The 14350-nt window shown below is 45.8% G+C and overlaps 1 protein-coding gene across 4 annotated transcripts in view; it reads right to left on the minus strand.

Moving 5' to 3' along the window:
* Positions 1 to 627: 627 nt before the first annotated feature.
* taf1a (TATA box binding protein (TBP)-associated factor, RNA polymerase I, A) overlaps positions 628 to 14350 on the minus strand; it is a 41007-nt gene continuing 27284 nt past the window's right edge. For 3 of the 4 annotated variants that reach the window (XM_072580849.1, XM_072580850.1, XM_072580851.1), the window contains 2 exons: positions 10663 to 10817; positions 6599 to 6813 (listed from right to left, as the gene is read on the minus strand). In XM_072580849.1, coding sequence (XP_072436950.1) covers positions 6704 to 6813; positions 10663 to 10817 — 265 coding nt within the window. In that variant the 3' untranslated portion in view covers positions 6599 to 6703. Of the gene's footprint in view, positions 645 to 6598; positions 6814 to 10662; positions 10818 to 14350 lie in introns of those variants that run through there. The other variant, XR_011961855.1, reaches the window with a different exon arrangement.

The raw sequence follows: 14350 nt of genomic DNA on the forward strand, positions 1-14350 counted from the left end.
ATCAAGCACAAGTGTCATGGAACAGCAAGGCTGGGAGCCGCATAGAATGTTGGTCAGAGTTAGGCAGAGATAAACTTTGCAGTTCGTATAAGAAAAGAAAACTGCCAAGTGAACATTCAAATAGTGAAAATCTGAATGTGGCCAGGCATGGATTAAAGTTTCAGCACCAGATGATGGGGCTTGAATACTTTATGGAAGTAATCAATTTCTCTTTTGGACAGTGAGAGTGCAGAAGCTCAGGGTCGAGAAGAAAGTCAAGGTTACAAATGCAATGGGTCAACCTGCGAGAATGACCCAAAAAAGGGTGGAGTTTGTGGCAAGGGCACAAAGACTCTGGAGAGTCCAAAACAATAGCGATGATTGTAGTGTGGGGTAATGTGAGGTATGCAATGGACCGGAGTGATGCTACCATTGAAGTGGCATCCTAATGGTTACATGTATCCTCTCAGCTTCCCAGAAAAGCTCCCCACTGAATATTTAGCAGCATTTAAGTCCACAAGAAATTACTAACCTGATCGACCCCATCAATAAGAAAGGCTGATGTTGGTAGGTGGTCTGCAGTGTCAACACAGTATTTGATTGAGGGAAGGACAGTCAGGACAGGTGAAGTATAAGGTTTCCTTTCTCGGATCAGATGAGTTTTCCTGTTCAAACAGACAAATATAAAGCTGCCTCAGTGACCTGCCCTTGCTGCAGCTCTAGGGGGTTTCTGATGGAAAAAGTGTCACTGTTTGGTCAACTAGGCGTATTATTTCAATTGCGGTCAGGTTCTAATGCTGTCCTCGCTGACTGACACATCTAAAACAGGGGAAAGCTGTTAGCCTGTTTTATTTTTCCCCTGCCCACTGAAAGCTGGGAAGACTGGCTTAAGAGAAACATAAGTTTCTTCCCAAGTTCTCAATGTTGAACGTGGAGGATGATTTACACCAAACAAGAGTGAATTTTTGCATCGTTGATTTGTTACGGCACAGCGGTCATCATTTGGTCCATAATGCCTGGACCAGGTATTCAAACAAGCATCATTGGTACCAATTTCTTGCTCCGTCCCCATTCTTTGCACACTGCTGCAAGGCACTGTGGTTCAACACAGCAGTTTTGAAAAGTGTAACTTTCTAAACAAACCCATGGAAAGAAAAAAAAACAATAGGCTCAAGGGAGATCTCTGATTTGTGAGTAAGGGTAAAGAATTTCAACTTTCTACTGATCTCCAGTATTCAGTTGATAGGACAAGAATAAGGTTAAAATGATTTAAAGTATTTAAAACTGCAGTAAATAAAATAACTTTACGATACTTTTAAGTATGGAAGAGTAGCTTGGCCAAGTGCAGTGTCTAGCCTGTAGCATGCGGGAATTTATACACCTACTGCGACTTAAGATAAGTCCATGAGCAGAAATGGTCACTGGCTGCACCACTTTGAGCTTCAAGTTGAAGAGCTCGAGCAGCTCGAGTCACTGAGGTGCACTTACAATGCAAATGGCTTCATAGACAGCACATTCAAAGAGATGGTTACACTACAACTTAGGGGCCAACAGCAGGCAGGGAACAGGTGACTGTGAGGCAGTCTGAGAGAATGAAGCAGCTTGAGCAGGAGTTCTCAGAAATCACACTCACTAACTGGTTTTCCATTTGGAATATCAGTGGGAGTGCTGGATCCCTGCAGGAGTGCAGCAGGAATATCCGTGGCACCACAAGTGGCCCAGCTATACAGGAGGGGAAGAGGAAGAGTGGAAGGTCAGTAAGGAAAGAAGATTCTTTGTTTAGGGAAATAGGCAGGTGTTTGTTGGCTGTAAACCAGAATCCAACTTGGTTTGTTGTCTCTCTGGTGATAGGAAAAGGGACATCACAAAACAGCAGCAGGGCTCTGCGTACAGAATGCACTGCCTGGAGGTTTAGTGGGGCCAGGTTCGACTGAGGCACTCAAGGCGGCATTGGGTGCTTTTTAAGTAAAAACAATATAGAGTTGTGGGAAAAAGGCTGGAGCTTGGCACTATGGTGAAACGCTTAGAGAGCCAGTGCTGACATTGGCCTGCTTCTGCAGGGCAACACTTCTGTCATTCTGTGAAATGGACACAAGAGGCTATAAAATGTGCTGATGGAAAGATGAAATGCGGCATTTTTAGGCAAATCACTATCAAAACTCTCAGCTTTCTTGCATGATTCCACCCCACCTTACTTAGAAATAACTAAATCCCTTATCCATCAAAAGACTCCTAACTTCAACCTTGAAAACATCAGTTTATATCCACCCATTGCTCAAATCCAGATTTCTACTCTCACTCTGACCATGCTTGACCTCACAAACATCTTCCTCCCTGACTTCCAGATTTTCATCCTAGCTAACCTCTAAGTCATCCATAATGCAGTTGCCAACTTTATTTCCAACTTACCCATCACCTCAATGGTTGATCTTTCAACTCTAGCCTCTTATGTTACCTACCAGTCACCTTAAATTTGTGTCTCTCCTTGTACTCTCCAAATTCCGTTTTTAACGATCATTTTAGTCATCTACATCTAACATTCCATTTGCACCCTGATATATGAAAAGCATCTTCCTAACAATTGTAAATCTGCAACCTCAGTCACTGAAATCATCACCCTGATTACAACTTCCATCTTAAGGAGCTTTTGACAGCATAATTTTGAGAACATTAATTAGGTATTTTACAAAAAACCCTCCTTTACATATGTGATTGCAATATAAGAAAGAAAACAATTGATTCTGAACCCAATTAAATACATACCTTGTGGTTACTTCAAGTCAATAAAATTTCACCAAAATTATCCTTAAAATTCAACCACATTTTTCATTTCAATTTGTTGATTTTAATACAACTTTTTTTTATTTTGCTATGGAGTTTAAAATGTTTAAATAAGTTTTCAAATTATTTGCAACTTCAATTGTAATTGCATATAATATTCAAGACATTAATCATTAAGATATCTAATGGTTTCAGCAGAATCCTTTCCTATGTTTTACAGAAATATAGCACGTAGTGGACTACTCCAAGTTCACTGTGTGAAAATCATTCTGAATTTCAGTAGGCAATGGAATACTAACGTGGAAGGATCAATGAGCTTGTAAATCATTCCTCGTGAGGCATATGCACTTGGAAAGGAAGTCACCAAGAAGTATAATTCCCTTCGAGATGTTATTAAACATTGTTTAGGAAATAAAATTGATTATTGACAGAATTATATAGTTGGTGACATGGATTTATTCGTAAAGGCATTTGACATATTTGGTATCTAGCTTCTAAACCATTTGCTTCACATTTGTCTATGTACAAAACCTCAGGTACAATTGTGCCAGCCATTCAATGACACAGGATTATCGAACGGCTCTACCATACACATGTACTGCTCTGCTCATTTTCCCAAAGTCAAAGGATTACTTTCACTACGTGCTTAACACAATCTTTTAAGATCTGTAGAGAATTATTTGGCAGCATACCGAGACTAGAAATGACCCCGTTGCAAATGATATCAGCATGCCACATTCAAATTAAATTTGCCTTTCATCTATACATTGTATGAATCATCAGTAAATTATTCACTTTATTTTTTAGGGACAGGATATTTCTAATAATTCTGAGAGCTGATATTTGAAGCCCAGTCCTTAAACCACTTGTGTGGACTGAATCCTACACATCATCCTGAGCCTTTTGCACGAAAGTCAGGTTTGGTTGAAACTGTAGGCAAAAAATTAAAAGGCCAAATTTCCCAAGCAGTGGCTTGAGCACTGGTCTGCCACTCCACTCCTTCATTCTTACGCCACTCCAGTGCTCCACGTTTCTAACCTGGAATTCCAAATCAGGCCTATTGAAAAATGTGGGATACACCAAACCTTAGAGTCTTACAGCACAATGCAGGATCACTGCTGTGGGTTAAGCCAAACCCTCTTTTTAAAGATGGTGATTGCTGGCAGGGTGCCAGGTGGGGCTGGGGTACTAGGTTGGGGCAAGGCTGGGTTCCAGCTGGGTGCGGAGCTAAGTTGTAAGGAAATGGGCTGGGTGTCGGGTTGGGGATAATGTACCAGGTTGATTGCTAAGGTGACAAGTAGGTTGGTGTTTAGTTAGGCACTGTGTTTGTGGTTCACTAAAATCATAAGTAGAACATGAGGCAGACAGAAGGTAAACTTGAACGTGAAATATTTTATTGTGCATCCTCTCAGCTCCACATTCAGTCTTAGACTGCCCCCCCCCCCCACCCCCCACCCCCCAGGTCTTGCCTCTGGGTCACCTGACCCACTCTCTTAAAGGGGCAACAGACACTCAACTACATACATAAGAGGGCCGGGTAGATGGGCGAGAAGTAGGATACAAGATGGAAAAGAAAATTGGGTGCCAGGTTGGCTCGAGGCTGGGTTTCAGGTGTACAGGAGGTAGATATCAAATGTCTAAGCAGGTCGTCTGGCTGGCCGGTTGATAAAGGTGGTAGTGTGGAGGGAGTTGTGTTAGAGGGGCCAGCTCAGTGTGACAAGGTGGTAGTCAGGCCAGGGTGAGGGGGTGGGGTTGGTTTGAGGGAGTGTCGCGATTAGTGTGGTGCTGGAAAAGCACAGCAGGTCAGGCAGCATCCAAGGAGCAGGAAAATCGACATTTTGGGAAGAAGCCCTTCATCAGGGGACTGACAGATAAAGTCGGAGGCTAGGATGGTGGAGGAAGATGATGGCTGGGAAGGCAGTAGGTGGATGCAGCTGGTGTTGATGGTCATAGGTCATTGGGGAGAGTGGGGCAAATAGGTGGGAAGGAAGATGGATAGGTACAGCAGGTCAAAAGGGCGGTGCTGAGTTGGAGGGTTGGATCTGCAATGAGCTGGAGGGGGGGAAAAAAGGGAGATTTGGATGCTAGTGAAGTTGATGCCATGTGACTGAAGGGTCCCAAGGGAGAAGATGAGGCATTCTTTCTCTAGTTGGCGGGTGGCTTGAATTTGGCAATGGGGATGGCCCAGGACTTGCATGCCCTTGGTGAAGTGGGAGGGGGAGTTGAAGTGCTCAGCCACAGGGTGGTGGGGTTGTTTGGTGTGTGTTCCAGAAATGTTTTCTGAAATGTTTCGTGAGTTGGTGTCATGTCTCCCTGATATAGAGGAGACCACATCAAGGGCAATGGACACAGTAGATGAGGTGCTTGGATGCGCAGGAAAATCTCTGCTGAATGTGAAAAGATCCTTTGGGGCCTTGGATGGAGTTGAGTAGGGAGATCTGCAGATGCGCTGGAGGATATAGTTGATCTCCTCCACTTCCAGCACCTCCGCCATTGAACCCGACCCTTCCAACCGCAATAAGAATAGAACCCTCGGTCCTCACCGTCCACTCAACTAATCTCCGGATACAGCGCATTATCCCCTGCCATTTCTGCCACCTACAATTAGACCCCACCACCCGAGATATATTTCCCTCCCCACCCCTATCTATGTTACACAGAGACTATTCCCTCCACCACTCCCTAATTAAGCCCACACCCACCAACAAACCGTTCCGCCCTTCAGAGTCAGCACCTTCCCTTGTCGCTGCACCCACACCTCTCCCCTCACCTCCATTCAAGGCCCCCAAGAGACTCTTTCACATCTGGCACAGTTTTTCCCACACATCCAGACATCTTATCTACTACGTCCGTTGCTCTCAATGTGGTCTCCTCCATATTGGGGAGATAGGACACCAACTGCAGAACATTTCAAGGAGCATCTCTGGGATACACGCACCAAACAACCCCACCGACCTGTGACTGACCACTTCAACTTCCCCCACCCACTCCACTAAGGACATGCAAGTCCTGGGCCTCCTCCACCTCCACTTCCACCTCCAAATTCAAACCACCTGAGGACTGGAGGAAGAATGCCTCATCTTCTATCTTGGGACCCTTCAACCACTCAGCATCAACATTGACAGTGAAACCAGTGAAGTCAATGACAAAATTCATTAAGTTTAGCATTCCATTCATTGGTTTTAGTTGAATTTTTGATGGCATTATATATTGTTCCACCATAAACTTCCCTTCCACTCTCCTCACCAATACTTGCACACCACCCGTTCTCAAGTAACAAAATCTCTTGAATGTTAATCTGGTGACAATTAGAATTGAGTTTTTCAGACAAGCACAATCATTTTGATTGACTTTTTATAAGCATAAATACATTATTTTGCACATGCTTTATTACAGAAGTGTTCACTATTTATTTGCAAAATATTTGTAGGTTTGTTATAAAATAAACTTGCCATTATAATGCATTAGCCATAGGGTCATAGTGATGTACAGCATAGAAACAGACCCTTCGGTCTAACTTGTCCATGCGACCTTTCTAAATGCTTTGTATTTGCATACCCATCAAGATTTTATAGCTTTCTAGCTAGAATTTTTATTTACAACTGCTGTATTGTGGAATGCTCTCCAAAACAATCTTGGTGAATGCCCCTCATTGAAGAAAATCTAGACCTATTGGAAATAGCAACCCTTCTGTCATTACTGGACCTTTTGCTGTCTGGTACATGTCACGTGATGAGATGAACTGATCATTCCTAAATCAGTGTTAAAAATACTGTACTTTATTTAATATAAATCTCAGGAGCAGTTTCCTTACAGTGGGGTTAACAACAAAATAAAATGTTTGCAAACCTTTTTTCCTTTTATTTGAGAGAGATTCCAAATATTTAAAAGTTTCAACAATGACTTTTGATTTCTATGAGCTGTACGTGCAGAGTTCTACAATTCAAGATTTATTTGGCAGACTGTGATTCTTTATATATTGTCTCATTTTCTTCAATTTCGCTTCCTGAAGTTTATATCCCAGCTGGTAAATGGTGACAAAGTATTTGCAGCCTACAAAAAAAAAGGGAACAAATTCAAACCTTGGCTAACGGCAGCTGGATGCAGACACAAATCCTCAATCCTGACAAAATAGTAACCAAGACTTCCATTTTAATCAGTGAAGAGTGAGTGGAGTGAAAAAGTAGTCAGGTTGGGGAGGGATGGTGTTTGGGGGTTTGGTTTGGTGGAGGCTTGAGAAACGCTGTTAGTGACAGAGTTACTCCACAGTTTAAACTGTGCAACACTTGTAGGTTAAGGATTGGGGTGAGTTGCATATACAGAGGAACCTCGATTATCCGAGCGAGGTGGGTGGGCACAGTTTCATTCAGATAATCAATTATCCGATTAATCGAGTCAATGCCTTTCCTCTGGGGTTCGGAGTTTTCTATTAAGGCTGCTCCCTGTTCGGGAGACAATGCAGCAGCACACCGTGTGCGAGCCCCCACTACCTCCCCCAACCCCGTCCACATCGTCCCCAAGCACCTCCCTCCCCGCCTGCCCCAACAACCCCGTCCAACACCACCCCCAAACCCCCCTGCCTGCCTCCCCAACCTCGTCCATACCGTCCCCAACGCCCCCCCCCCGCCTGCCCCCCAAACCTCGTCCACACCATCCCCCCCAACCCCATCCCGAAACACCCCCCCAGTCTGCCCACCAACCTCGTCCACACCGTCCCCAAAATCCCCCCGCCTGCCCCCCCCAACCTCATCTACACCGCCCCCAAACCCCCCAACCTCATCCACACCGCCCCAAACCCCCCAACCCCGTCCACACCGCCCCCAAACCCCCCAACCCTGTCCACACCGCCCCTAAACCCCGTCCACACCACCCCCAAACCCCCCCCGCCTGCCTCCAACCTCATCTACACCGCCCCCAAACCCCCCAACCCCGTCCACACCGCCCCCAAACCAACCCCGCCTGTCCCCCAACCCTGTCCACACCGCCTCCAACCCCCCCGCCTGCCAACCCAACCCCGTCCAACACCGCCCCCAAACCCCCCAACCCTGTCCACACCGCTCCCAACACCCCCCCTGCCTGCCCCCACAACCCCGTCCACACCCACACCCCCAACCCCGTCCACACCACCCCAAACCCCCCCGCCTGTCCCCCCAACCTCGTCCACACCACCCAAACCCCCCCCATCTGCCACCCCCAACCCCGTCCACACCGCCCCCAAACCCCCCACGCCTGCCTCCAACCTCATCTACACTGCCCCCCTAACCCTCCCAGCCTGCCCCCCAACCTCGTCCACAACGTCCCCAAAAGACCCCGCCTGCCATCCCAACCCCGTCCAACACCGCCCCAAAATCCCCCCAACCCTGTCCACACCGCCCCAAAACCCCCCCAACCCTGTCCACACCGCACCAAACCCCCCCAACCCTGTCCACACCGCACCAAACCCCCCCCAACGTCCACACCGCCCCCAAAACCCCCCTGCCTGCCCCCGAACCCCGTCCAACACTGCCCCCCCCGAACCCCGTCCAGCCCCGCGCCAACCCTGTCCCACCCCGCCCCCCTCAACCCTGCCCCACCCCGTCCCCCTCAACCCCGTCCATGCCCCGCCCCGTCCCCCTCAACCCCACCCCGCCCCCGCCCCCATGTCCCATGCCCCCCCGGCCCCGCCCCCCCCGCACCCCCCCACCCCTGTCCAACACAGTCCCCCCCCCCACCCCTGTCTAACCCCACCCCGGGCAACACCGTGCCCCCAAACCTGTTCAACACCTCGCCCCCTGCCCCCCCCCCCAACCTGTCCACACTGCCCCCACCGTGCCCCCGAAACCCTGTCCACCACCCCCAACCTGTGTCCAACACCACTCACCCCCCCCACCCCGTCCCCGTCCAACACCGGCCCCCCCCCCCCCGACCCCGTCCAACACCGGTTCCCCCCCCGACCCCGTCCAACACTGCCCCCCCCCCCCCATCCCCGTCCAACACCGGTCCCCCCAACCCCGTCCAACACTGCCCCCCCCCCCCCCCCCCCCCCCCTCCCCCCCCAGCACCGGCACCCCTGACCCCGTTCAACCCCGACCCCCCCCCCCATCTTGTCCAAAACCGCCTCCCCAAATCCCACCCTGTCCAGCACCGCCCCCCACCACATCCAACACTGCCCACCCAACCCTGTACAACACCGCACACCAACCCGTCACCCCCACCACCCCACCCCGTGCCAGCCGGACAGGACACTAACAAGACTGCCGCTGCTGCCTTTTGGGAGGCGAGTCTCCAGATAGTGCGCACGCGGACACATAGACACCTTTTTACTGCAACCTTTTGACAGGTTTCATCTCTGCCTTGTACAGGGCAATGTTAAAGAGATTATCTGGAGAAGGGGGGTGGGGGGGTGGTGCGGGCGGGGGTTTACGGTATATGCCTGTGTAGAATTCCAGGGGAAGTGTGGGGAGGGATGGGGAGAGGGAGGGAGGGAGGGAGGGATGGGGAGAGGGAGGGAGGGAGGGAGGGAGGGAGGGAGGGAGTGAGAGAGAGAGAGAGAGAGATATGTCGGGACCTTGAGATCTCCTTCGGATAATTGTTATTCGGATAACAGAGGTTCCTCGGTATCTAGATCATGTTTCTGACTCAGTGTCAGAATTGTTCACAACACCCAGGAAAGTGTAAATCTGCTCATCAGACATTTGAAGCTCCCAGGCAGTGCTGTCACAAACATTAGAATGCCTTTAGGTGCCCACTACAAAACAGTAGGTAAAGTTCAATGCACTCCCATTCCAGATAAACAAAATATGGCCCATTCTTGTCTTAAATCATACATACTACAGGCTCCTATATCTCACTCCTAGCCAATGCTGAATTGCCTCAACTGGGCAGCAGCTGGGATTCCTACCTGATATTTAGGACCAGAGCCAAAAAGGGAATACCTGATCATCCAGCAATATCTGACAGAAGCACATTTTTAGCTTTAGGGAAATTGATTAAACTTGAATATGCAAATTTTGTGGCATAGAATATGTTTCTTTTAGGAATGATGGTAAAATAACAATTCCTCAGGCAATCATAAGATGCACTAGTACAGCCAAAGTTGTATTTTCAAAGGAAGTGTGACAATTTGTTTCACTCACCAAATGTTTCAAATGCTAATAAGTCTATGAGAAATTATCTCAAAGGTCTCAAAATGAGGGCCCAACCAACTCAATCTTCTGCTGCTTAAGCATACTGCCTGCATGGTTTAAATCTCAGCTGCACATACAGGTGTGAAGTACAGAGGTTTATTCAGGAGGATATTATGGCTTCTGTTCAAAATCCATGACCTGAACACTATGCTCTCTCTACTTTTCCCATTAGAAAATGTCTGCAACTACAAGTTCTTGTGATTGTTAAGTCTTTGAGGAGCACTTTATAAGTATATTAAAAAACAAAATATGACACAGATGCAAAAGATATTGTCATGGCAAATGGCCAAAAAACATGGCCTGTTGCTAGTTCTTGAGGAAGAAAGAGAGATTGAGACACAGAAGGAAGGAATTTCAGAGTTTTAGGATCAAATCAAGCAAAGACATAGCAACCAAATAATGGGATTGTTAAAATTACTCAATAGGCTATAATTATTGAGGTGCAGATACCACAATGGTTTGTGATACTGGAGAAGAACACAGAGATAGGGAGGGAAGGAAAAAACGAAAGTTTTAAAATCAAAAGCGTTGAACTGGAAGCTGCTGACCCAACATGTCCAGAGGGTGGACAGATTTATTGCAATTTAGGATGCAGGCAGAGTTTTGGTTGACCTGAAGTTTCTGGAGAATAAAACGCAAGTTTTCCCATTGTCCCTTTATAACTGTGGGATTGAATTTGCAAAGAAGTCTAATTCCACAAACATGCGATTAGTTTAAGAGATACATTTTGATTTACCTTTCCCCATTAGGATTCCTGCAACCATTGCTTTCCTTGAAGCATAGCTCTCATTTTGTTCAAAATCCTTGTGTGCTCGATATTTGCTGAAATGATATGCAGGCCACCAGTCTTGTCTGGACTCCCACTGCTCATGGATCCAGTCACTGTGACCCCTAAAGGAACAGAAAATAATGGCACTGTAAAATAGACATCTTCGTTATCAATTTGATCTTCAAACTCCAGTGAGGAAGAATCCTCAGCTCACAGACTGGAGTTCAGAATCTAAGCTGACACACTATTACTGCCACTACTGATATTTATACTGCAGCCTTAAAATAGTTACTCATCCCAAAACCCTTCAAAGGAGTCTCGTGAGGCAGAATGTGGAACACATAAGGAGATCTCAGATTAGGCCAAAAATGACAAAGGGATGGGTGATAATGGAGCATCTTAAAAGGAGGAAACAAAAACAAATGGCTGGGAAAAAGCAAAGCATGTCCGGCAGCATTTGCTGAGAGAAAGAATTAACGTTTCAGGTCCACTACCCTCCTTCAGAACGGAGGATGTGGTTTGTGCAAGGCAGAGGTGGTTTTGGGGTGAGAATTTCAGAGTTCATAGGTTACAGTTTTGCATTTGAAGGCACAGCCACCAGGGTAGAACAATTAGAATTAATATTCATAACACCAGAATTAAACTATCACAGATACCTCGGATAGAGGCAAAACACCTGCAGATGCTGGAATCCAAAACGGACAAGCAGGACGCTGGAAGAACACAACAAGCCAGGCAGCATCAGGAGGAGGAATAGTTAAACCCGAAACGTTGACTCCTCCTCCTCCTTCTGATGCTGCCTAGCTTGCTCGGTTCTTGCAGGCTCCTGCTTGTCTACTACAGATATCTTGGGGGCTTGTGGTTTAATTGAGTAGATAGAGATAGTGGTGGATGGGGCCAGGGAGGGATTTGAAGCAATGAATGAGAATTTGAAAGGGGGTTTCAGTGAGCAGAGGGACAGAGAGATCGGGTGTCAATAAGGAAAGGTGATCCAGGGATCTGGTGCCAATAAGGACAAAGCTTTGGCGACGTTGAGCTTTCAGAAAAAGAGATTCTGGGAGGTTGGCCAGCAGTGTTTTGGAACAGCCCCAGTCTTGGTAGACTAAGATGGAACAGCAGCAGATGGAATAGAGACTGGATGCCAGCAAAGCAATGTGATCACGTTGGACAGTGAAAGAGTCGAGAGTGATAATGTCAAGGGAGAGCTTACTGTCCAAGTGAAAACTAACAGGGTTTTTGAGTGATGTTGCCAAAGGACAGCACATTGATAAGCAATAGGAAGCAGGATCAAAAATAGACCCAGGGATTCCAAACGTAATAAGAATGAATAAGTTGCAAGTAATTCACTGATTAGAACTAGACAAATGCAGCCACATCCAGCCCGACAAGCACATTGAGATATTAGAGGAAGATGGAGTAGTCGAACATATCAAAGGTCACATCTAAGTCAAGAAGAACGAAGAGGGAAAGATTACCTTTGTCACCGTCACTTAGGATGTCAGTTATGACTCCGATAACAATTGCCTCAGTATGGTGACTGAGAGAAAACCTGATGGAAAGGATTTCAGTATGGAATTCCAGAGAAGGTACCAACTGATTTGGGGAGAAAAATGGTGGTTGGAGATGGGATGTTCAGTGTTTGAGGAGATTGTAGCTTGCAATGACAGTGAGATCAAGAATCTGTCAATTCAGAAGGGAGGTGGTGATAACAGATTTGAAGGCAAGATAGACAGTATTTGAGCAGTATTAAAAGGATCATCCCGAATGTGGAATTATAATAAACAATGGTGACAACTGTTTTAACATTTAAAAACAATCTACAGTTTAAAGAATGGAATTTACACAGTATTCTCCAGATTGCTACTACTGAATATTGGCCTTTTTGGGCCAAAAATTTATTTAAATCGGCCTAAAGGAAGTGTTCCTCTACACGGACTCAGATCTTTGAGAATTCTCTCTCAAAAAGTTCACTTGGCAGTTTCAATTGTAAGTGTACACACCCAAAAGGTAGAAAATTGGCTGTTTAAGCCATTCAAATTCCCAGTACGTCTTGTCAAGCTGTTTCTAAAGGTTTGAAATTTTTGCTAGCATACCTCTGACACATACTTAAAACAGTTCATTGCATTGTCCTCAGGGAAGAGGGAATAAACTTTATGAAATTTCCCTGTCAGGCAGCTCCGCAGTGTCCACTGTCAGACTAGCTAGTTTAACTGCTGCCCTAACAGCTTGAAAACATGAAAGATCCACCTCTTCCTGATGACATGTGGGGATTAAGTCTAGGTTTGGTGGTGTTCTTAATTTACCTTAATTTAGATTCCCCTCTCTGTTTGCGCTGTCCAGATTTGAACTACCTTTCTCTACCGTTTCCCATTCCTCTTGCGCACTCTTTCCTGGAATTACTTCCTCTTTTTCTTCTGGAGTTCCAGTTCTCATCATAGCTGTTCCAATCTTAATTTATCTGTCTCAGTGGTGTGAGTTTCCACCTCTAGACATTTTGCCAGTCATTTTGCCATTTGCGTTTAAATGGCTTTTGGATAGAATCTCATCTCTCAGCGCCTAGCTCCCTTTTTACTTCTACACAGTGACAATGCCATTAATATTTTGCAAGGTACCTCATCCTGCTCTTTGAAAGCATTAATATCAAGACATAGACATCTTAGTACTTCAGTATTACAGACCCAAAAAAAAACATTCTACAGCTCCTTTTAACAGCTTTTGAAGCAACAATTTGATTCCTCACTCCAATTCTTCAAATAATCTTTGGAACGTACTGGTCCAGCCCATAACTTGGTGATGACCCAGCTTCCCTCTTTTGAGTTTTCAGTTCTGCTTTAAACACTTGCTAGCTTTCTGGTTCCTTGCAGCTGCAAAAAGAATTGCTCGATTTCAAAACTGAAATATTTTCTTCGCCACTAACAGCCTGAAGGGACTTACAGCTAACAATCAATTATGTGATCAAGCATTTTATGGGAACAATTTCAATCCAGTTTGCACAATATCAGAAAAAAATCTACTTTTCTTTTCAGCACACAGCTATATCACATTTCATTTAAAACTTGGTTCACCGATTCAGAAATGAAGAAGCCAACCATAAGGTTTTCTTGATGGAAAGAAAGAGGAACTTAATTGCTTACTAACACTGAGAAAAAATAAAATGCAACAGCAAGCATTCTCACATCCACACTCAGTTGCAAAGTGGAAAAAGTGGAGGACATCTAGCACAAGAAGGATAATGAAGAATATACAATTTGTGAAAGGTCCTTAGAACCCTTGCAATACCAGGTCCAACCCAAGAACCATGGCTGTTTAATTGTTGATTTGTATCCTCTACTAGTGCAAGTCAGTAGATAGCTCAGAGCTCTTAGTGAATGAATGAATTAATGTTTTACCAATTTACTTTTTCACAGCTTTGGAGCTCTTAAGGGTGGAGAGTAAAAAAAGGGAAAGAGACAGAAAACATTTCAGTTCTACTGCAAAAAAAAATCTATCATTCTCCTTCCTTGCTCTGAGCCAAAGCTTCTACTTGAAATAGTGTTCCTCTGGGCATTCCCATGTATGATTTCATTGCCTGCTCCCCCACCCATTCCCAAACAGGAATATGCAATATGTGAAATGTCCACAAAGTGTAAATCAAACAGGAATACAGATGAGTGAA

Source organism: Chiloscyllium punctatum, chromosome 11, assembly GCF_047496795.1.
Source record: "Chiloscyllium punctatum isolate Juve2018m chromosome 11, sChiPun1.3, whole genome shotgun sequence".
In the NCBI taxonomy this organism is placed as follows: domain Eukaryota; kingdom Metazoa; phylum Chordata; class Chondrichthyes; order Orectolobiformes; family Hemiscylliidae; genus Chiloscyllium; species Chiloscyllium punctatum.